Consider the following 21,423-nt stretch of genomic DNA (forward strand, 5'->3'; position numbering starts at 1 on the left):
CTCAAGCTGTTGCAGTTAAGAGTGCCCTCTGGGGCAAGGGTGAGTAGACCTTCCCTACGAAACTGGGAGGGGGAGGCATTAGAGCCCTCCCCTGACCCCCCTAAATGGCGCCCCTGCTTTGACTCCTTTCTAGATAGTCATGAAACCCCCAACTTATCTGGATTCTTTTTCCATCCCAATTTTCCCTTGTCTTGAGGCACAGGGTGTCTGTGTGCTAGCTACGGTACTATCACATTAACCAGATCCACACCGACATATCGACCAGAATCTCTGTTTGCCTAACTATCTTTATTCCAAAATACATTTTCATACAGCAAACAAAGAAACCACACTGCCAACAGTCATCCTAGCCTCTGATCCCAGAGGGTGAGATCAGCTGGGAGGCATGATGGAGTCCTCATATTTCTGGGGTACAAGGTGAGTGTTTTCATGAACTCTGCTCTGCTCTGTTGGGAAAAGCTGCAGCACCTTTGGTGGCTTATACACAAGACATTTTTAATAAATCCACAGTAAGTGAATCCTCCTTCAGGCAGGATGGTTTGTACTTTGAAGGCAATATGAAGGCAATTCTATTGGTGGTTATCAACTGAGGGAGGATAAATTGACGGTCTTGACGCATGCAGTCAGACCATGGACACACATAGCTGGGATCTTCCCCACTGATCTCATGCCCCTTTCTAGATCGTAAGTTTCATATAATTTGACTAAAAGATCAGTGACGCGATCAGGCCAAGGACAAGTGATATGACTGCCAGGTCACTTCAGTAGTAATGAGATCCATTAGCTTGCTCTTTGGGAATTTTCAACAACAGCCCCTGTTATATACAGGTGGGTGTGTTCTGTGCATGCCCCGTATCCAATCCTGCAGTCACCCATTGCTTTCAGTAGGCGTGCAGATCCTATAAACATTTTCTGTACTGGCAAAAACAGTGGTGAAGAGACTCCGGTGCTGCTTTTCACTGCCAAGGCACATCTGTGTTGTAGAGCGAGTCCATTCTGTACTGAGATGGGGAGGGAAATTAAGACTGGTCAGATTCAGATCCTAGGTGGTGCATGACTGCACTGGAAGTTGCAAGTGGCTCAGCAAAGCGGGGGAAATGCCCGTTTAGGGACCGGGACACTGCTGCTCTGCATGCGTGCCACTAGGTCACTTCTCAGGGGTTATGCCCTTCAAGTAATAAACCCAGGAAATGCCTGCCCCCATGCCTGATGCCCGGGCACAGGAGACGACCAGCTTGCTGGTGACGGGCATCTTGCTGCCAGTGGGGTTCCCCTCAAAGGAGACGGTGATGAAGATGTTCTTCTTGGAGCGTATGGTCTCAGCAGCCTTGATGGTGAACGCTGGGTTCTCCACGTTGTAGGTGAAGGCCGTGTGCTGCAGGAACACGTTCTTGAAGGGAATGGCAGTGCTGGAGCCAGCCTTGATCTGAAAGGGGCCCTGGGGCTTGGGGGGCACTGACACGCCAAAGAGCGGGATGCTGTATTCTCCTCCGATGGGTGACGACAGGATGAGAGTTGCTCTTGATTCACCCAGCTGGTAGGGTTCATAGGTCACGTCCACACTGACCTCTGTGCCCCCCTGAGAGCCTGCGGCTGCATTGATGATTTTATCCGTGTGGAAATCTGAACAGTCAGTCTGCAAGGGGAGAGAAGGCGTCACTTGGATTTAGAGGAGTGGCCCAAGGTCTGACATACCCCAGAGGTCAGGAACAGCAGTGGGGTAATTTAGTATCACAGGAGCCTGATACAAAATGTAGGGGGGGATCTTTACCATTTTCTAAATGAAATGCACATTCCAGCCCCCTTCACTGGGGGCCTTTCAGTGACACAGGGAATGCTCAATCCCCCCCTCCCAACTGAAACTCTGGGTCTGGAGCTGGCTTAAACATTGTGGTTTCGGCTCCTTCTATTGCCTTGGGCAGTACCACTCTGACTAGCGTGGCCACAAAAGGGGAGGTCTTCACTCTAGAATACAGCAGCACTAGCTAGCACATCAGTACATTGCAAAGCATTTTACAAATAGGACATTCAACCCTTTTTACAGATGGGGAAACCGAGGCACAAAGCGGGGAAGCGACGGGTCCGCAGTCGTCCAGCAAGCCAGTGGCTGAACCGAGACTACAGCCCAAGCCTCCAGTTCAGAGCTCTGTCCCCTCGGCCACACTGACGCCCTAAGCACCATTGCACTGTGATGGCAGCGCTGATAAAGACTGAGTGACCCCCAGGGGAAGATGGGCCCTGCAGAAGGCTCAGCTTTGGTGGTGAAGTCAGTGGGAAGGCTGGCCACGTTCACCTGCATTGGCCAAGGTAGGAACGGTTCCAGCAGGGGGGCAGAGCAGTGCTGACAGGGCCATGTACTGCTCGAGAGGGCTGATGGGGTAGGCAGACTGAGTTGCCTGCTGAATGTTTGTGCCTCCACCCCCCTGAGCACTGGCGGCGTCTTTACTCTTCAGCTAGCCCCAGAGCAGTGGGGCCGTCACCTTGCACGTGTACTCCGTTCTTTGCCGGGTGTAGTTAATGAACTTGGTGGTGATGCTCTGGCTGCCGCCCAGCATGGCACGGAAGTACAGCGGCTTCTCCGGCCTGGCTGCAATGGCTTTCAGGTTCAGGTCGTACTGGAAGGAGCCCAAGTCGCTGCTCTGTAGCACCAGGCGCCCACTGACCTCCCCGACTTTTAGGGGCTGGAATTCGAACACGAGCACCCCCTGGGGGGAAGAGAGAACAACCTAGTCCAGGGGTGGGCAAACTATGGCCCGGGGGCTGCATCTGGCCCTCCAGATGTTTTAATCTGGCCCTCGAGCTCTTGCCGGGGAGCGGGGTCAGGGGCTTGCCCCACTCCGTGCAGCTCCCGGAAGCAGAGGCATGTCCCCCTCTCCGGCTCCTACGTGTAGGGGCAGCCAGGGGGCTTCGCACACTGCCCCTGCCCCAAGCGCTGCTCCCGCAACTCCCATTGGCCAGGAACTGCGGCCAACGGGAGCTGCAGGGCAGCACCTGCAGACAGGGCAGCGCGCAGAGTCGCCTGGCCGCGCCTCTGCGTAGGAGCCGGAGCGAGGAGAGGCCGCTGCTTCTGGGAGCTGCTTGAGGTAAGCACTGCACAGAGCCTGCACCCGACTCCCCCCGTGCCTCAACCCCCACCCCAGCCCTGATTCCCCTCCTGCCCTCCGAACCCCTCAGTCCCAGCCCAGAGCCCTCACCCCCCTGGCACCCCAACTCCCTGACCCAGTCCAGAGCCCCCTCCCACACCCTGAACTCCTCATTTCTGGCCCCACCCCAGAGCCCGCACCCCCAGCCAGAGCCCTCACTCCCTCCCGCACCCCAACCCCCAATTTCGTGAGCATTCATGGCCAGACATACAATTTCCATACACAGATGTGGCCATCGGGCCAAAACGTTTGCCCACTCCTGACCTAGTCCATCCGCGTGGGAGCAGAAATGTTCGTGCCCAGGCCAGGGATGGAACTTAGCACTTGTGTGCTGCATCATGAACAGTCAACAGCTGTTGTAACACGCAGCACCCTTGCAACCCAATCGGTGCTCACTTGTGTAACACCAACAGACGCTGGTTGTCGGCAGGTGGAATCGAACCGGGGACCTCTGGAGCTTAATAAATGAGCCTCTACTGCATAAAAGCCATATGGCCCTTAGCAAGGGCTGTAGAGCTGACGCATTAATCTCGCCCAGTGGTCTCGGTGCCATTAGCTGGGACAGACCACCACACCCAGGAGGTGTGTGGGTTACACTTGCTCAGCGCATTTATCATCTACAGCACCATGGGTTTACATGGTGGGGATGGGGTATGAATTCATTAATCAATGGTCATTATTTATCAATTCATAAGACGAAATGCACCCCAGACAGGGGGACCGAAAGCGAATAAATTGTGGAACTAACAAAGTTGTTTCATTGTTCTGATCACTCTGCTTGCGTGTTACATCTCTTCCCCGCAGCCACCCTAGCCTGGCTTGTCCATTTGGCTTGTCAGCATTTTGGGACAGGGATTATCTCTGATAAGTCTGTACCGGCTGAGCCACAAGGGTGCATGTCTTTAGGAATGACTGGAACGTCGATATAAATAACGACATTTCTGATTTCTCACGCCCAGATCTTGGGGGTGGGGGATGCATTGACGAAGTGGGTGGAGAGCTGTGGCAAACCCCTGCAAAGCAGGAGGGAGGAGGATGCCTGGGCCTGTCCATGTCTGTATGTTTGTTAATTAACCATTCAGTGTGTCCTTCCTGCTTTGTGGAGAATCTGCCCCAGGGAAAAGGAAAAGCTCCCCCTGGCCCGCAGACAAAGCGGCAATATTTTCCAAAATAAAACTGTATTCTTCATCCAACTTGTGTGTCCTTTTACTCTTTGGGCCAGGGAAGCTGGGGTGAAGAAGGAGATTGGTAGAGCCGAGAGCAGCTCAGCCCCACTTCAGCTGCTCTCGGCCTCCCCAGAACAAGGGTGCGGGGAGCTGGGGTGTTTAGCGCCGCTAAGGCCTGGACAGGGGACAGAGATGATGCTCAGAAGGGCAGGCAGAAGCCTCGTGGGATTGCACTTGGAGAAGCAACTGAACCAGTGCAGCAGTTAGCACAGTGACAGCACTGCCCTGGAGGGGATTGGCACAGGGGCGAATGACTCGGTAGCTGGCCTTGCAAACAGCCAGTGCAATCACAACAGTGGTGGGAAGGCCTGTGGGCTTGTTGGTAGCAACTCTGCTTGTGGTCCTGTGATGGGTTACAGGCATACTAGCAGTGCATGGCAGATTCCTGCAGGGCAGTGTAACTCTCTGTAGGGATACTCCGCACAGCCACACTCCCCCCACCTCTCTGATTCGCTTACCATCCCCATGTGACCCTTTGGGGACTGCGGCCGCTGAGGATCACGTGGGGTCTGTTACCACTGGAAACCAGCCCCATGGTGCACACACAGTTCAGGCTAACACCTGGGCCAGGAGCACTTGCATAGGCGCCGACTCCATGGGTGCTCTGGGGCTGGAGCACCCACAGAAACCGAGGCCCCGCCCCGCCACTCCAGCTCACCTCTGCCTTCTCTGCGAGCGCACCGACGTGTCCTGCTTCTCCCCCTTCCCTCCCAGTGCTTGCGCCACGAAACAGCTGATTCGTGGGCCAGGGAGGGAGGGGGGAGGAGGGGGAACACGGCGCGCTGGGGGAAGAGGTGGGGCCAGGGCGGGGATTTGGGGAAGGGATCCAATAGGGGCAGGGAGGGGGCGGAGTTAGGGCAGGGACTTTGGGGATGGGGTTGGAATGGGGGCGGAGCCAGGGGCAGGGATGGGGTGGAGTCAGGGCAGGGGGGCACGGGCACCCATCGGTGCCGGAGAAAGTTGGCGCCTATGAGCACTTGGGCTGTTGACATTCTAGAAGGTCACAGCAATTGCGCTACTGCAGAGGGAGGAGAGCGGGGGAAGCAGGTTTGCTGTGCAAGGCTTTGTCCTACCTCGGACTGGGCGGGCACAATGAACTGCGGTGGGAGGTTGACATCGGGCACTTTGCAGTCTGTAATGAACGTCACCGGGAAGACGAGGGGGTTCTCCACCTTGATGGAGGAGGACGTGCTCTGCCGAACAGGGGTAACCATCTCGATGGTGCTGACCGGACCAGAAGGGATGGCCTTGAATGTGACCAGGTAGAACACGTACTCCTGTGTCACCTCATTGCGAAAGGTCACCTGAAATCAAGTACAAAAGTGGTAACAGTCAGACCTAGGGGAGCTGGGAGCTCCCTCTGGACCGGGGGCTGGTTCCGGTCACAGGAGAAATGAACTCATCTTGGACTCTTCCCACCTGCCTCCTACGCACACCTGGCAGAGAACAGGTGCCCTGCTCAGCTTCCAGGGGAGCTTTACTGTAGATGTCTAACTACCAGAGCAGTCACCTAATTCTGGGCACCCAAAAGTTTCAATATTTTGGTTTAAAATTCTAGAGACACCCACCCTCATCCCCACACACAACCAGCAAACAACCCTTCCTTTGCAGAGCCACAGGGCTTGGGAGTGGGTCTACCTTGGCACTGAATAGCCCTTCCTTGTAAGAGAAGAAGGTGAGCTTATAGTCCTTCTTGGAGGAGGCAGGCACTTCCATGTAGTCCAGCCCCTTCAGCATGGTGGTGATGTCCAGCTTTTCTGGTTTGATCACATCCACTATCACGTGGAATCTGGGGAGAGAGAAACAAGAGAAAGGTCAAAAGGCCTCATTTCCACTACAAACAGCCAGACATCTGCCAGGTAGAAAACGTTTATGCAGGCTGTCCAACTGGTGCAGCTAGAGTATGTCTACACTGTAGTACGGACACGGGCTCTGACACATGTCTACGCCCTGCCCTAACACCCACAAAGCCCTTTGACATGCACCCACACCCCTCACAACACGGGCTGACTGGCTCGTCCCAGGGTAGAGTTCTGAGCCCACGGTCCGCTGTAGTGTCACGCCTGCCCACTTCGCTGAGGCTCTTCTAGCCAGGCTTGTGTTTGGATAGTCCACCAAAGCTATCCCACAATTCCTGGGCCCTGCACGGTCTGGCCCTTCTGCTCCTCAACAGTTGGTCCAACATGTGCTTTGTGGTTCCAAACCATGTGACCAGGGACAGCTTTAGGGAAAATGGCACCCTGGGCGAACTTGCATTTTGGTGCCCCGGCTCCCATGCGCGTGGCACCTCCCATTGCCCCTGGCCCCCGTGTGCTCCCCAGGCTCCCCACCCTCTCTTCCCCCACAACCCCTGCACTGTGCCCGTTTGCCCCTAATGCCTGTTCCTCTCCTACACCCCTAATCCCTACACCCCGTTCTCTGCCCCCTCCTGCACCGCAACACCTGCCCCCTCCTGAGCCCCTAACCCCTGCACCCCTCCTGTATCCCAACCTCTGCCTCCTCCTTCACCCCAACACCTTCCCCCTCCTGTGCTCCTAACTCCTGCATCCCTCCTGTACCCCAACCTCTGCCCCCTCCTCCATCCCAACACATTCCCCCTTCTGTGCCCCTAACCCCTGCCCTCCTCCTGCACCCCAACACCTGCCCCCTGAGCCCCTAACCCCTGCACCCCTCCTGTACCCCAACCTCTGCCCCCTCCTTCACCCCAATACCTTCCCCCTCCTGTGCTCCTAACCCCTGCCCTCCTCCTGCACCCCAACACCTGCCCCCTCCTGAGCCCCTAACCCCTGCACCCTTCCTGCACCCCAACACCTGCACCCTCCTGTGCCCCAACCCCTGCCCTCCTCCTGCACCCCAACACCTGCACCCTCCTGTGTCCCAACCCCTGCCCTCCTCCTGTACCCCAACACCTGCAACCTCCTGAGCCCCTAACCCCTGCACCCTTCCTGCACCCCAACTTCTGCCCCCTCCTCCACCCCAACACCTGCCCCCTCCTGTGCCCCTAACCCCTGCATCCCTCCTGTACCCCAACCTCTGCCCCCTCCTGTGCCCCTAACCCCTGCACTCCTCCTGTACTCCAACACCTGCCCTCCTGCACCCCAACAGCTGCAACTTCCTGAGCCCTAACTCCTACACCCCCATGCACCCCAACCTCTGCCCCCTCCTGCACCTGAACACCTGCCCCCTCCTGAGCCCCTAACCCCTGCACCCCTCCTGTATCCCAACCTCTGCCTCCTCCTTCACCCCAACACCTTCCCCCTCCTGTGCTCCTAACCCCTGCACCCCTCCTGTACCCCAACCTCTGCCCCCTCCTCCATCCCAACACATTCCCCCTTCTGTGCCCCTAACCCCTGCCCTCCTCCTGCACCCCAACACCTGCCCCCTCCTGTGCCCCCAACCCCTGCCCCCCTCCTCCACCCCAACAGCTGCAACCTCCTGAGCCCCCAACTCCTGCACTGTGCCCCCTTCACTCCTACCCTCTGCTCCTCCCTCCTGAGCCCCTAACCTCTGCCCCCTCCTGCACCCCAACCCTTGCCTTCCTGTGCCCCTAACCCCTGCACTGTGCCCCCCTCACCCCAACCCCTGCCCCTCCTTCCTGTGCCCCTAACCCCTGCACTGTGCCCCTTTGCCCCAATGCCTGTTCCCCCTCCTGCACCCCTAATCCTCACACCCCCTTCACTCCCAACCTCTGCCCCCTCCTTCACCCCAACACCTTCCCCCTCCTGTGCCCCTAACCCCTGCACTCCTCCTGTACCCCAACACCTGCCCCTCCTGAGCCCCTAACCCCTACACCCTTCCTGCACCCCAACCTCTGCCTCCTCCTTCACCCCAACACCTTCCCCCTCCTGTGCCCCTAACCCCTGCCCTCCTCCTGTACCCCAACACCTGCCCTCCTGCACCCCAACCCCTGCCCTCCTCCTGCACCCCAACAGCTGCAACTTCCTGAGCCCTAACCCCTGCACCCCTCATGCACCCCAACCTCTGCCCCCTCCTGAACCTGAACACCTGCCCCCTCCTGAGCCCCTAACCCCTGCCCTTCTCCTGCACCCCAACCCCTGCCCCCCTCCTGTGCCCCCAACCCCTGCCCCCCTCCTCCACCCCAACAGCTGCAACCTCCTGAGCCCCCAACTCCTGCACTGTGCCCCCTTCACTCCTACCCTCTGCTCCTCCCTCCTGAGCCCCTAACCTCTGCCCCCTCCTGCACCCCAACCCTTGCCTTCCTGTGCCTCTAACCCCTGCACTGTGCCCCCCTCACCCCAACCCCTGCCCCTCCTTCCTGTGCCCCTAACCCCTGCACTGTGCCCCTTTGCCCCAATGCCTGTTCCCCCTCCTGCACCCCTAATCCTCACACCCCCTTCACTCCCAACCTCTGCCCTCTCCTGCACCCCAACACCTGCCCCCTCCTGTGCCCCTAACTCCTGCAAGGTGCCCCTTCACCCCAACCCCTGCCCTCCTGTGCCCCTAACCCCTGCACTGTGCCCCCCTCACCCCAGCCCCTGCATCCCCCTCCTGCACCCACGTGGGGAACTTGACCTGGATGCACAAAGCAGCTGGCACTGCTGTGCCTAGGGGGCTGGGAGGGGGGTGCAAGGAGCTGTCAGGGCTCCCTGCACCCAGGGCACTTTCCCTGCCGGCTGCATAAGGGCAGCTCCTGATGCCTCAGCACAGCCCAGGTGGGGAAAGTGACCTGGATGCAGGGAGCCCTGGCGTGCGCGCGTGTGTGTGTGCGCACCTGAGTGAGTGACTGCGCTGTCTCTTTAAGAAATCACTCTGGGTCAGGAGCCTGAACTAGGCTTGCAGCAACACACAGATCTCCCCCCCCCCGTCCCATCCCCCCAGCTTAGGGAAATCGGGTACACGGGTGGGGGGAGAGGGACACCCTGCCATCAGCTCCCCCCCCACAGAGCAGACAGGAGACACACCCAGTGCAGAGTGGCCAGGGGCCCTCCAGGGACAGGCTGCGTGTGTGTGTGTGTGTGGGGGGGGGGCAGGAACAGCAGCGGCTGAGCACGTGTAGTGGGGGGAAAGGAGGGGCACCCCTACTCCAGAGGAGTCACCTGGCTCCTAGGCTGTTCCTCCACATGTCCCCCCCTCCCCCCCCCCGCTGCTGCTCGCCCGCCGGCCGCCCCTGCCAGCCCAGCTGGCTCTCGGCAGCAGGTCAGGTGGGAATCCAACCCTGCGCACGGCACCCCCTCGGGCGGGGCCCGTACAGCCCACCCCACAGGACGGCCCAGCATGTGACCCGTCTGAATTCGCATGAGGATGGACCAAATCCCGTCGGTTCATTTCACTGATCTATAAGAAACACAGATGGGGCCTTGTCATCTTGACCTGTAGAGTCCATGGTTATTTAACAGGCAAGGGTCTGTGGGATCTCCTGAACCCCAAGGGGAAAGTGCATAAGCTGAGGCATAGGCGCCCACTCCGTGGGTGCTGTGGGGCTGGAGCACCCACGGGGAAAAATGAGCGGGTGCTCTGCACCCACCGGCAGCCAACAGCTGTTTGGCGGCGCTTAGGACTTTCCGGAAGGGAGGGGGAGGAGTGGGGACACGGCGCGCTCTGGGGAGGAGGCAGTAAAAAGGCGGAACAGGGGCGGGTACTTGGGGGAAGGGGGTGGAGTTGGGGCAGGGCCAGGAGCGGCTGGGGGTCGAGCACCCATGGGGCAGAGGGGAAGTTGGCGTCTATGAGCCAGGGCCATGGACGCTGGCTCTGATCTAGCCGGGCAGTCCCTGGAGCACAGGGCTCCTAGACTGCAGTGTGATCAGCCCTTGGGATGGCATGTGATGGATCAGAGGGAGTGACTAGGCAGGGGGTTATTACAGATGGAGGGGATGGGTGACATCCCCGTGACAAGCTTGCTGAAGGGCTAATCATGTATTGTTTCTAGAAAGCTCTTGCCCGGCCAAACTGTTGGGCAAATTTCCCCCCGGCTACTATGGGAAGGGAAATGGAGTTTATTGGCATAAACCCTCCCAAAGCAGAGCTGACGGTCAGCCAGATCCATGCTTCCTGAGATAGGAATAAAGGCCAGTCTGAGTGCCTGCAAACTTGTGGCCTAGACAATCTCCCAGAGGCTTTCTGGGAACCCGAGTCACAGCACACACTGGCTGGTGGCTGGGAGTTGTTAGGGTAACACCAGTGATGCAGCTAGCCTGGAAAGCCCCTCTCGTGCTGCTAGCTGTGAACAGCTCAGCCCTTCCCAGTTTACCTTTGTGGCTTGTTCAGCCAGTTCGCGATGGGGAGCAATTCGGTGTAGGTAGTTTTGCATGGCACCTCTCGGACAATGGTCCCTGAAGACTTAGGGGGCTCTGCAGTCCCCTGCAGGAGGTACAGCAAACCTGTCCCATCGGGGAGCGGAAAGAAGATGGAGCCCTAGAGACAATGCAAAAGGTTGGTCGGTTCCCCTGCCTTCACGGGCCCCTGTTCAGCTTCTCTGCTCCCGAGCGCATACATACATGGGCCAGAGCTGCTGGTATGAGGACAACTGCTCTGTGCTGCACTGCCAGGGTAAGCCGGCCATTTCCAGCAGCCTAGACAGACGCACCCCAGTGCAAGGCTGATCCTGCAGCTGTGAAGAATCAATAGAGGGGGCTCCTGCTCTCCTGCTGGTGGGACAGAGGAGAGGTGGCCGCATGGCTGGAGAAAAGCAGGCAGGGTCAGCCTGTCAGTGCACAATGCTGATTCTCAGTGCGGTACGGTCACTTTGGGGCTGTGCACAGCTGGCAGAGGGACTGGCCGTGCCCAGAGATGCAGCAGCAGCAGCGGAGTGCAAAAGGAGCTGTACTCTGTGCAGATCTGCATCCCAGGGTCTGCCCCCAAAGTCTCCAGCTGTTGCCTTAGAAGCAGTCTTGGCAGTCACCATTGCTAATAAAGCTGGGGGCTGGTGAGCTTTCTCCCATGGCCCTCGTTATCCCTGCCATGATGCTCCAGCTCCCATACAAGCCTCTCTCCTGCAGATTCCCCAGGTGAGAGTGTGCAGCCTCCCTCTGTCCTCACTCCTGATTCATAGCCTGCTTCCCCTGCATACCCGCCCTTCCCTTCACCTCCCAGGGAGCTGCTAGTAGTCTGCAGATTGGCATCCTCAGGCCAGCAGAAAGCTTCCCCAGCAAACCTGCTTGGGGCAGCGGCTGTGACCTCCAAGTGTGTGGGACATCTCGGAGAGGCCTTTTCATGGGGCATAGTGCTTAATTCAGGCAGCAACAGCAGCTCTCTGTGAAAGCAGCCACACCTGGTGCAGTCCTGGTTCAGTAGCTCAAAGTCTGTCTACACTGTAATCAGAGGGGTGACTGCGGCATGTGCAGCCATACCCAAGTGAGCTCTGACCTAGCTAGCTCTGAGAAAAACAGCAGAGATGTCTTGGCAGCATGGACTAGCAGCGAAGTCCAGTCATGATTTTATAGACCTCAATCGTATCCCTCCTCCGTCTTCTCTTTTCCAAGCTGAACAGTCCCAGGCTTTTTCCCTCTCTCCTCACATGGAAGCTGATCCATCCCCTAATCATTTTTGTTGCCCTTCTCTGTACTTTTCCAATTCTAGTAAATCTTTTTTGAGACGAAGCCATCAGAACTGCATGCAGTAGTGGCATTATGATATGTTCTGATTAGCTATCCTTTCTTAATGGTTCCTAATATTCTGTTAGCTTCTTTGACAGCCACTGCATATTGAGCAAATGTTTTCAGAGAACTATCAAAGATGACTCCAAGATCTCTTTCTCGAGAACAGCTAAGTTAGAGTCTATCCGTTTATATGTATAGTTGGGATTATGTTTTCCAATGTGCATTACTTTGCATTGATCAACACTGAATTTTATCGTCCATTTTCTTGCCCAGTCACCCAGTTTTGCAAGTTCCCTTTGTAACTCTTCACAGTTAGCTTTGGACTTTACCAGTCCATCTTGAGTAATTTTGTATTGTCTGCAAACTTTGACACTTCACTGTTTACCCCTATTCATAAGTTGACCAGCACTGGTCCCAGTACAGATACTGCTACTTAAAAACCCCAGGGGTACCCTGCTATTTACCTCTCTCTGCTGTGAAAACTGACATTTATTCCTACCTTTTGTTTCTTATCTTTGAGCCAGTTAGCGATCCAGGAGAGGACCTTCTCTCTTATCCCATGACAGCCTAAATTGCTTATGAGCCTTTGGTGAGGACCTTGCCAAAGGCTTTCTGAAAGCCGAAGAACACTCTATCCAGTGGATCGCCATTGTCCACGTGCTTGTTGACACCCTCAAAGAATTCTAATAGATTGGTGAGGCATGATTTCCCTTCACCAAAGCCAGGTTGACTCTTCCCAATATACTGTTGTGATGCTGGGCCAGTAAGCAACCAGCAGGGTAAATGACCCAAAGTCAACCTTTATAGACATGTTAGAAAAGTATGTAAATGGTAATTAGGGCAATTCCAAGAAATAGTTAATATAGCTATGCTAAACGGACTAGCGCTTTGAAATGCAAACCTCTATTGTTAGAGAATTAGAGGTAATACTAATTGTATGTGTTCACTTATAGCTTGCTAGATGTTAGCCATGTAAACAGACAATTCCTGCTGTCACTATAGCTAGCAGGGAGGGATAGCTCAGTGGTTTGAGTATTGGCCTACTACACCCAGGGTTGAGAGTTCAATCCGGGGGGGCATTTGGGGAACTGGAGTAAAAATCTGTCTGGGGATTGGTCCTGCTTTGAGCAGGGGGTTGGACTAGATGACCTCCTTCCAAGCCTGATATTCTATTGATTCAGAGATCAAAAGGGAATATTAACATTTAGATGAAATGTGGGAGTGATAACACCATTGTCTATATTTCACCTTAAATTTGTGGTAAATTGTCTATAAACTGCTTAATGGATAATTACCTTATGCTGATGAATGCAACTAATTACTTGGGTATGCATAGAAGATAGTTAGTTCTACTTCAGAGTTGCTATTCTTCACCCAAGGAACCCCTACTGTAAAGAGGCTACCAGAAAACTGTACAAAAACTCTTGGGACCTGATCCTCTTCTCTCAGATCTGCTTGATGCTTCATGTGGGGGAAGGTTGAGTCACAAGACTGAGATCTCCAGTCCCATCTGGATCCCCCTGTGTATGGAACATTGGCCTGAACCTATGGACTAATTCTAAGAACTATATGCAACTCCAAAGCTCCCCATCTCTGCTGTGAAACTGATCTCAGAACGGTACTCATGTCGGTATGGATACTGATCTTTTAACCAATACTCACTCTCTTTTCTTTTTCAATAAATTTTAGTTTAGTTAATAAGTATGTATTTGCTATAAGCCTGTATTTGGGTAAGATCTGAACTAGTCATTAGCCTGGGAGGTAATGTGTCTGATCTTTTGGGATTGGTAGAACTTTCATATTTGACTGGGCTGTCTGGGAGGGAGCCCAAAGGCTGGGTTGCTTTTAAGGGAATTGTGTTTTGACGTCTGTGTAACCAGTAAGATATTATAGAAGCTGTTTTGTGGCTAACTTGGTGGATCTAAGTATTGGGAATTGTCTGCCCCATTCTTTGCAGTTTGCCCTAATTGAATATCCTCAGTGCGGCGTCCCTGGTCACAACTGTGTCTGGTTGAAACTAGAGTAAAGAAGAGAATTATCAATCTGTCTGGTACTGAAATTAGGTTTACCGGCAATTGCCAGGATCGCCTCTGGAGCCTTTTAAAAAAAATTGGCTTTACATTCCAGTCATCTGGTACAGAGGCTGATTTAAGCAATAGGTTACATACCACAGTTAGGAGTTCTGCAATTTCATATTTGAGTTCCTTCAGAACTGGTCCCAGTGACTTATTACTGTTTAATTTACCAATTTGTTCCAAAGCCTCCTCAACCTTGGACAGTTCCTTAGATTTGTCACCTAAAAAGAATCGCTCAGGTGTGGGGATCTCCCCCATATCCTCAGTAGTGAACACCAATGCAAAGAATTCATTTAGCTTCTCTGCAGTGGCCTTGTCTTCCTTGAGTGCACCGTTAGCACCTCAATCATCCCGTGGCCCCACTGCTTGTTTGGCAGACTTCCTGCTTCTGATGTACTTTAAAAAAAATGTTGCTTTTAGTTTGTGTGTCTTTTGCTAGTTGCTCTTCATATTGTTTTTTGGCCTCCCTAATTATACTTTTACACTTGACTTGCCAGAGTTGATGCTCCTTTCTATTTTCCTCAGCAGGATTTGACTTCCAATTTTTAAAGGACGCCTTTTAGTATCTAACCACTTCTTCTACTCGGTCGTTCAGCCATGGTGGCATTTTTTTGATCCTCTTGCTGGTTTTTTTTTTTTAATGTGGGGAATATGTTTACTTTGAGCCTCTATTACGGTAGTTTTAAAACGTTTCTATGCAGCTTGCAGGGATTTTTGTACTCTTGTGACTGTTCCTTTTAATTTCCATGCAACTAGCTTCCTCATGCGTGTGTCGTTCCCCTTTCTGAAGGGAAATGCTACTGTGGGGGTTTCTTTGGTATCTTTCCTCCTAAAAGGGTGTTAAATGTAATTACATTACGGTCACTATTAACGAGCAGTTCAGCTATATCCACCCACTGAACCAAACCCTGTTCTCCACTTCTGACCGAATGAAGCATTGCCTCTCCCCGTGTGTGCTCCAGGACCAGCCACTCCAAGAAGCCGTTATTAAAGGTGTCTCGAAATGTTATCTCTGCATCCCATCCGGCGGCGTCATGTTCCCAGTCAATAGGGGGATAGTTGAAATCCCCCATTATTGTGGGGTTTTCTGTTTTTGTAGTCTCTCTAATCTCCCGGAGCATTTCACAGTCACCATCACTATCCTGGTCAGGTGGTTGGTACATTCCTACTGCTATATTCTTATTAAAGCATGGAATTTCTAGCCATAGAGCATTGATGGTACTGATTCAGATTTTTATTATTTTCACAACCCTGTGCTCACTTTCACATATAGTGCCATCCCCCATCTGCACAACCTGCTCTGTCCTTCCGATAGATTTTGTACCCTGCTATTACTGTGTCCCATTGATTAACAGCATTCCACCAAGTTTCTGTGATGCCTAGTATATCAATATGCTCATTTAGTACCAGGCACTCAAGTTCATCCATCTTGGTATTTAGACTTCTAGCATTTGCACACAAGCACATATAACATTTGTCAATACTGTATGTAGTTGTCTGCCTTCCTGGGATGTAACTGAACTTTTTTGGTTGACTGTTTCTCTTCAGTTCCTACCTGTACTTTATCAACTTCTATCTTCTCCTCTTTACTAGGAGAATCCCCGTTAATAAATCCTCCCCTGTGGAAGTCAGAACCACATGCTGCTCCGCACCTGTCGGCTGTTCCCCAGCCCTTAGTTGAAAAATTGCTCTACGACCATGATTCATTTTCAGTTTACATGCCAGCAATTCGGCTCTGTTTTGGTTTAGGTGGAGCCCATACTTCCTGCATAGGCTCCCCCTTCCCCCAAAGGATCCCCAGTTCCTAATAAATCTAAGTCCCTCCTCCGAACGCCATTGTCTAAGCCATGCATTGAGACCCTGTAGTTCTGTTTGTCTTCTCAGCTCCGTGAGCATGTCAGAGAACACTATTGTGGAGGTCCTGGACTTCAATCTAAATTTTGCCTCCAGGACCTCTCTCCTACTTTTCCCTGTGTCATTGGTACCTACATGTACCATGATCACTGGATCTGCCCCAGCACTGCAAGTAAGTGTATCTAGGTGTATTGAGAGGTCCGCAACCTTTGCACCCAGCAGGCAATGCAGCATGCGGTTCTCCCAGTCATCACAAACCCAGCGATCTATATTTATCAGAATTGGTTTCTTCATTACTATTACCTGTCTCCCCCTAATACCTGGTGTCCCTTCTCCGAGAGGGAGGGGTCTCAGTGCAAGGAATACCATGACATGATGTTGTGAAGGCCAAGACTATATCAGGGTTCAGAAAAGAACTAGACAAGTTCATGGAGGATGGATCCATCAATGGCTATTAGCCAGGATGGGCAGGGATGCAAAACCATGCTCTGAAGTGTCCCTAGCCTCTGTTTGCCAGAAGCTGGGAATGGGTGATGGATGGATCACTCCATGACTGCCTGATCTGGCATTCCCTCTGAAGCATCTGGCATTGCCCACCGTCAGATATGACTACTGGGGTAGAGGGACCATTGGTCTGACCCAGTATGGCCATTCTTATGTTCTTATGACATCACCCGGAAGGATGGAGCTCATTTCAACACTCAAATCCTCTGAAAATCTTTGTTTTAAAGCTTGTAGTGGCTAATTTGATACACTGGTTACTCTCCCAGAATTCAGAGTAGCAGCCGTGTTAGTCTGTATCCGCAAAAAGAAGAACAGGAGTACTTGTGGCACCTTAGAGACTAACAAATTTATTAGAGCATAAGCTTTCGTGGACTACAGCCCACTTCATATGCATCCGAAGAAGTGGGCTGTAGTCCACGAAAGCTTATGCTCTAATAAATTTGTTAGTCTCTAAGGTGCCACAAGTCCTCCTGTTCTTCTTTCTTCTCCAGAATTAGTGCTCTGTGTTATCAGGTCTCTAGTAGTGGTTACAAAGGTCTGGTGCAATAAAAGAAATGGCTGCAAGTTCTCTCACACCTCCACAGCTCACGTACCTGATGCTTCTTGTTCTCCACGTTCATGGTGAGGGGTCTGTAAGTGATCTCGTAGGGCTTGTTTTGCTGATGGGCCTCTACCCTGATGAATTCAGGCCCTTTCCATTGTTCCCCCTCAATGATGGGCTGCAGGTTCCATGACTGGTTGCTCCGGTTAGACAGCATGATAGTCTGGGTGTGTTTTCCACGCACCTGACATGTGAAATTCATCACCTGCAACAGAGGAACACAGAGAGACCTCATCCCCTGTAGGGAATCCATTCCATTCACCGATGGCATTGTGGTGTGTGGGGGTGCAGGTACTCCTCACCCATATGCAAAGACACGAAAGAGAGAGGGGTGGAGGACAGACAGGGAGGCAGGCATGTATAAACACAGACACAGAGCTCTCCCTTATAAGAGCATTTTGCAGGTTTTCATGAAGGGCCCAATTCTGCAGTCCTTATTAACACAAGCAGGCCTACCGAAGGCGGGGGGCTACTCATTGTAAGTGCTGCAGAATGGGCAGACATCAATTACAGTCCTCTTTGTGGACTGGCTGCTTGGCTTGGTCTGAGTTCCGCTTTTGGAACTCAGGAGGCCGGTACCAGAGTTCCCATTCATGACTCTCCCCTCACAAGGTGCTGTCAGGCCTACACTGGAGCTACAGAGCTGGGCATGAGTGTCCATGTCATTACAGAAGTTTAAGATCCTCACTTGGACCTAGTCCTAGAATTAAAGCTCTGTCCTGCAGCAGTTTCCACCTGGGCTATTGCTGTTCCCATTTGGACCCTGGGGGAATATGCTGTGCATCCACAGCTACCCTGCTGGGTTGGGAACCAAGCCAGCTTCTAGGCTGGGCTTGGGAATGGCACAGCGGGTCCCTCTCTGCTAAGGTTACCTCTTTGGTCATAGGCACCACCACGCAGTAGCCAGTCAGAGTGAGCTTGAGCGCTTCGCTGCCCTGGATGCAGCACTGCAGGTTGTCATAGTGGATATCCGGGTTCAGTTCACAGGGATGAAAGGTCACTTCGAAGGGGACTTCCATGCCTGGGGAGATGTAGCCCTCCACCGGGCTGATGGAGAAATCTGGCTCAAAACTCTTGATGTCCCATTTAAATCTTTCCAAGAAAAGCACAAAGAAGAAAAGGAGAGATTTAAAGCTGGGCTCACAGTGCATCCCAGCCGGGCTGGGAAAGATGGGAGCAGGGTTCTCTAAGCATCTCTAGGACTTTCTGTGCTGTCAGGCAGCTATAGATACAGCCCTTGGGCACAGTTGCAATAGCATGAAAGGTGGCTATGGGCCTTGACAGACACGTAGGTCCCGAGTCTGCTGTCCTTACTCACGCGGCAGCGAGCACTGGCACCGAGTTAAATGGGATGATTTGGCTTGCGTGAGTATCTCAACAACATTGGGGGCTACAGAACCGGGCCTGTAAGGAGGCCATGTTCCACTACTCTGAAGGCATGTTACATACTGTTCTGCTATCTCTGGGTTCTGGGGACAGCACGGCTCAAGTAAAGATCTCCTGGGGCTCAGGCTCACCACAAACCCTCAGTGGAATAGGCCTTGTGCAAGGACGCTACATCACCTGACTCCTATGTCTCCTGTGTTCTGCATGAGGACGCGCCGGGAAGCCTGGCTCCGCTGCACCACTGCTCCAAAGGGGATATGATCCTGGTCCAAGCTCACTTCAATGCCCTGGCAGCAGCCTTGCACCACGAAGAAGGAGCGCAGCAGCCCCATGCACTCGAGCATCACCTCCTCTGCGAACAGCGGGATGCGGCACTTTGGGGAGAAAGTCACCTCTACGCTGCAGGTGCCCCCTTTGGGCTTCAGAGTTATGTCGCTGGATGGAGACAAGCTGAGAACCTGCCCAGACAGATGGCCAAATGTGATGTTTGACCACTGGGAACACAGAGCCCTCAAGAGCTATTGAGAGTAACAGGAGAGCTTTCCCAGAGCTGCTTAGTTTCATTCCTGTGCTACTCCCATCATTATTAGCCCAATCCCAATTGCTCCCTGGAGTAGTATGTCCCTACAGTGCCTCTCCTCAGCTGCCGTTACATCTATGCCAAGAATGGACCTGTTTGGTGGATGGGTGGGAAGGAGGGAAAATACTTGCTCTTCCATAGCATTTTCCAGCCAAGGATCTCAAAATGCTTCACGGACCCCTGGCAGGTAAGTTAGCTTTAGTTTACAGAAGGAGATACTGAGTCACAAAGAGGTTAAGTGACTTGTCCAAAGTCACACAAGATTCAGCAATGAGTCAATGGCAGAACTGGACCATTGGAGCAAACTTCCTCTTCTATTCGTCAGTGTTGCACTGTTAATGTCCCATGTGGTTGTTACCTAACTCCATGAACAAACCTAACCCATAGCTGGGACTGAAACTCAAAATTCAAATCCAGATCTGCATCTCCTCCAGGTTTAGTGGTGGGAGTTTGTATATGGAGCCTTTGCCCAAGCCCACCTCTACCGTAGGCAGAACCCCTCTAACCCTTAATGCTTGAGAGAAGCTGTTATCCGTCCTCTTCAATATGTTTTAGTCCATTCGCTTTGTATATTCAAGTCCCACTGCTCTCCCCATCCTGGAGTTCTGGTCACAGCTTCCAGGAGGGTCTGGCCTGGGGACTGTATCATACTGAATAGTCATTTCTTTATTGCTCCTTAGAATGCTGTGTCTTTTCCCGAAGAATCACACCTGGAATCGGGGTGCTCAGGGGCTGGCAGCAATTCTAGTGGGGAAATGTGCCTGGAGTTTTCAGGAAGGATTCTGACAGCTGGGAAATGGTTTGGAGCTCTAGTCTGGAAAAGGGGAGGAAGGAGGCAAATCTGCAGGTCGGAGATGGTTAGTGGCTGGGGAGGGAATTAGTAGCCGGGAGGTGGATTATGAGTAGGGTTACCATATCCAGCAAATAAAAAAAGAGGACCCTCCACGGGCCCTAGCCCTGCCCATTTCCCCACCCCCAGCCCCGCCCCAACTCCGCCCCTTCTCTGCCCTAACTCCGCCCCCTCCTCCCTCCCACTCTCAGCCACGGGGAAAGGGCTGCCCGAGTGCTACCGGCTTCATGGTTTGCCGGGCAGCCCCCAGACCCTGCGCCCCCAGCCGGCGCTTCCCCAGCGCAGCTGGAGCCGGGGAGGGGAAGCACCCGGGAGGGGGCGCAGGGTCTGGAGGCTGCCCGGCAAACGGTGAAGCCGGTAGCGCTTGGGCTTCGGGCAGCCCCCTTGCCTCCGGACCCCGCGCCCCCAGCCGGGCACTTCCCCTCCTGGGCTCCGGCGGCGCAGGGTCCGGAGGCACGGGGGCTGCCTGAAGCCGGTAGCGCTCGGGCAGCCCAGCTCTTAAACAGAGCCGAAGAGTCGGGGAGGAGCAGAGCCGCCATTTTCCCGGACACGTTCGGCTTTTTGGCAATTCCCCCCGGACAGGGGTTTGAGTGCCGAAAAGCCAGACATGTCTGGGAAAAAGAGGACGTATGGTAACCCTAATTATGAGGTATTTGTCCCGATTGGGATTGGTAGCTGGGATGTATTAATGTGCCTCATTCTTGACCTGGAGAAATCAACTTTAGGGGTCACAGGGTAGTTCAGTCTCCAGGGCCAATTCATACCTTAGCTGATTTGCTAAGACTGGCAGTAAAGGAAACAATTAGAGCCAATTGCAGGGGTGTGTTTTCTTATGCTATTAACACTTGTTCACAGGAAACTGGACTGAGTCATTTCACACGTCACAAAATAGCCTCCGGTCAGCAGAGATTTCTGGTCAGTTCTAGCCGGAGCTGGATTTGAACGTGCACTGTAGAGGTGCAAGGCACCAGACCCTATTAATCCCCAGAGCCCTTCTGTCCCTTTCCTGCTGGCAAACAACACTGAACCATAGAATTCAGAACAGGGAAGTGGAAACCCTGAAGAAGCTAAGGTTGGGTCACAATCTGCATGGACTGTTTGAACATATTCTGCTTTAACCCTTTAGCGTCTGTGATTCATTGCTCTCAGAGTGACGGAAAATCCAAAGTCCCTAGGTCAAAGGCTTTGGATTGATGCCATTTTACTATGAGTCCACGGGTGATTACTGTATGAATTCATACGCTAAGCTAGCACAGAAGGAACTCTCAGGATGGGAACCTAGTTACCCTCACAGCAGATGGACTAGTTACTACTGTAGATCTCAAAGTCATTGTCTTGCATGTCCAGGAAGCCTGTAACCTAACCTTGGAGTCTATATGTTCAATTAACCAGCACAAAGGAATCCAAGTCCTTTTGGGCAGGGACCAGCCTTTTAGTGATTGTACGTGTAGCCAGCGATGTTACTATAGCTACATGGGTACACGATAAAGAAGATCTAGGTATGGCTCAAAGCAGTCATGCAAAAGCCTACAGGCCTCAAGCCTGTAATAGAATAGCTTAGCCAAAGTAACTAAGGCCTAAAGACTCAACATTAGCAACCAAAGGCGATGCTTGGGGGTGTGTGCAGAGTAACGTGCCCCCCAGACTG

General features: G+C 53.2%; 1 protein-coding gene across 1 annotated transcript in view; it reads right to left on the bottom strand.

The window, feature by feature from the left end:
- Positions 1-253: 253 nt before the first annotated feature.
- HYDIN (HYDIN axonemal central pair apparatus protein) overlaps positions 254-21,423 on the bottom strand; it is a 376,996-nt gene continuing 355,826 nt past the window's right edge. The window contains exons 78-85 of the mRNA XM_054049428.1: positions 18,523-18,803; positions 17,832-18,051; positions 16,952-17,164; positions 10,578-10,741; positions 6,008-6,158; positions 5,443-5,673; positions 2,481-2,705; positions 254-1,636 (exon numbers count right to left, since the gene is read on the bottom strand). Of these exons, the coding sequence (XP_053905403.1) occupies positions 1,148-1,636; positions 2,481-2,705; positions 5,443-5,673; positions 6,008-6,158; positions 10,578-10,741; positions 16,952-17,164; positions 17,832-18,051; positions 18,523-18,803 (1,974 nt within the window). The 3' untranslated portion in view covers positions 254-1,147. The remainder of the gene's footprint in view (positions 1,637-2,480; positions 2,706-5,442; positions 5,674-6,007; positions 6,159-10,577; positions 10,742-16,951; positions 17,165-17,831; positions 18,052-18,522; positions 18,804-21,423) is intronic.

Source organism: Malaclemys terrapin, chromosome 14 (assembly GCF_027887155.1).
Source record: "Malaclemys terrapin pileata isolate rMalTer1 chromosome 14, rMalTer1.hap1, whole genome shotgun sequence".
Lineage (NCBI taxonomy): Eukaryota > Metazoa > Chordata > Testudines > Emydidae > Malaclemys > Malaclemys terrapin.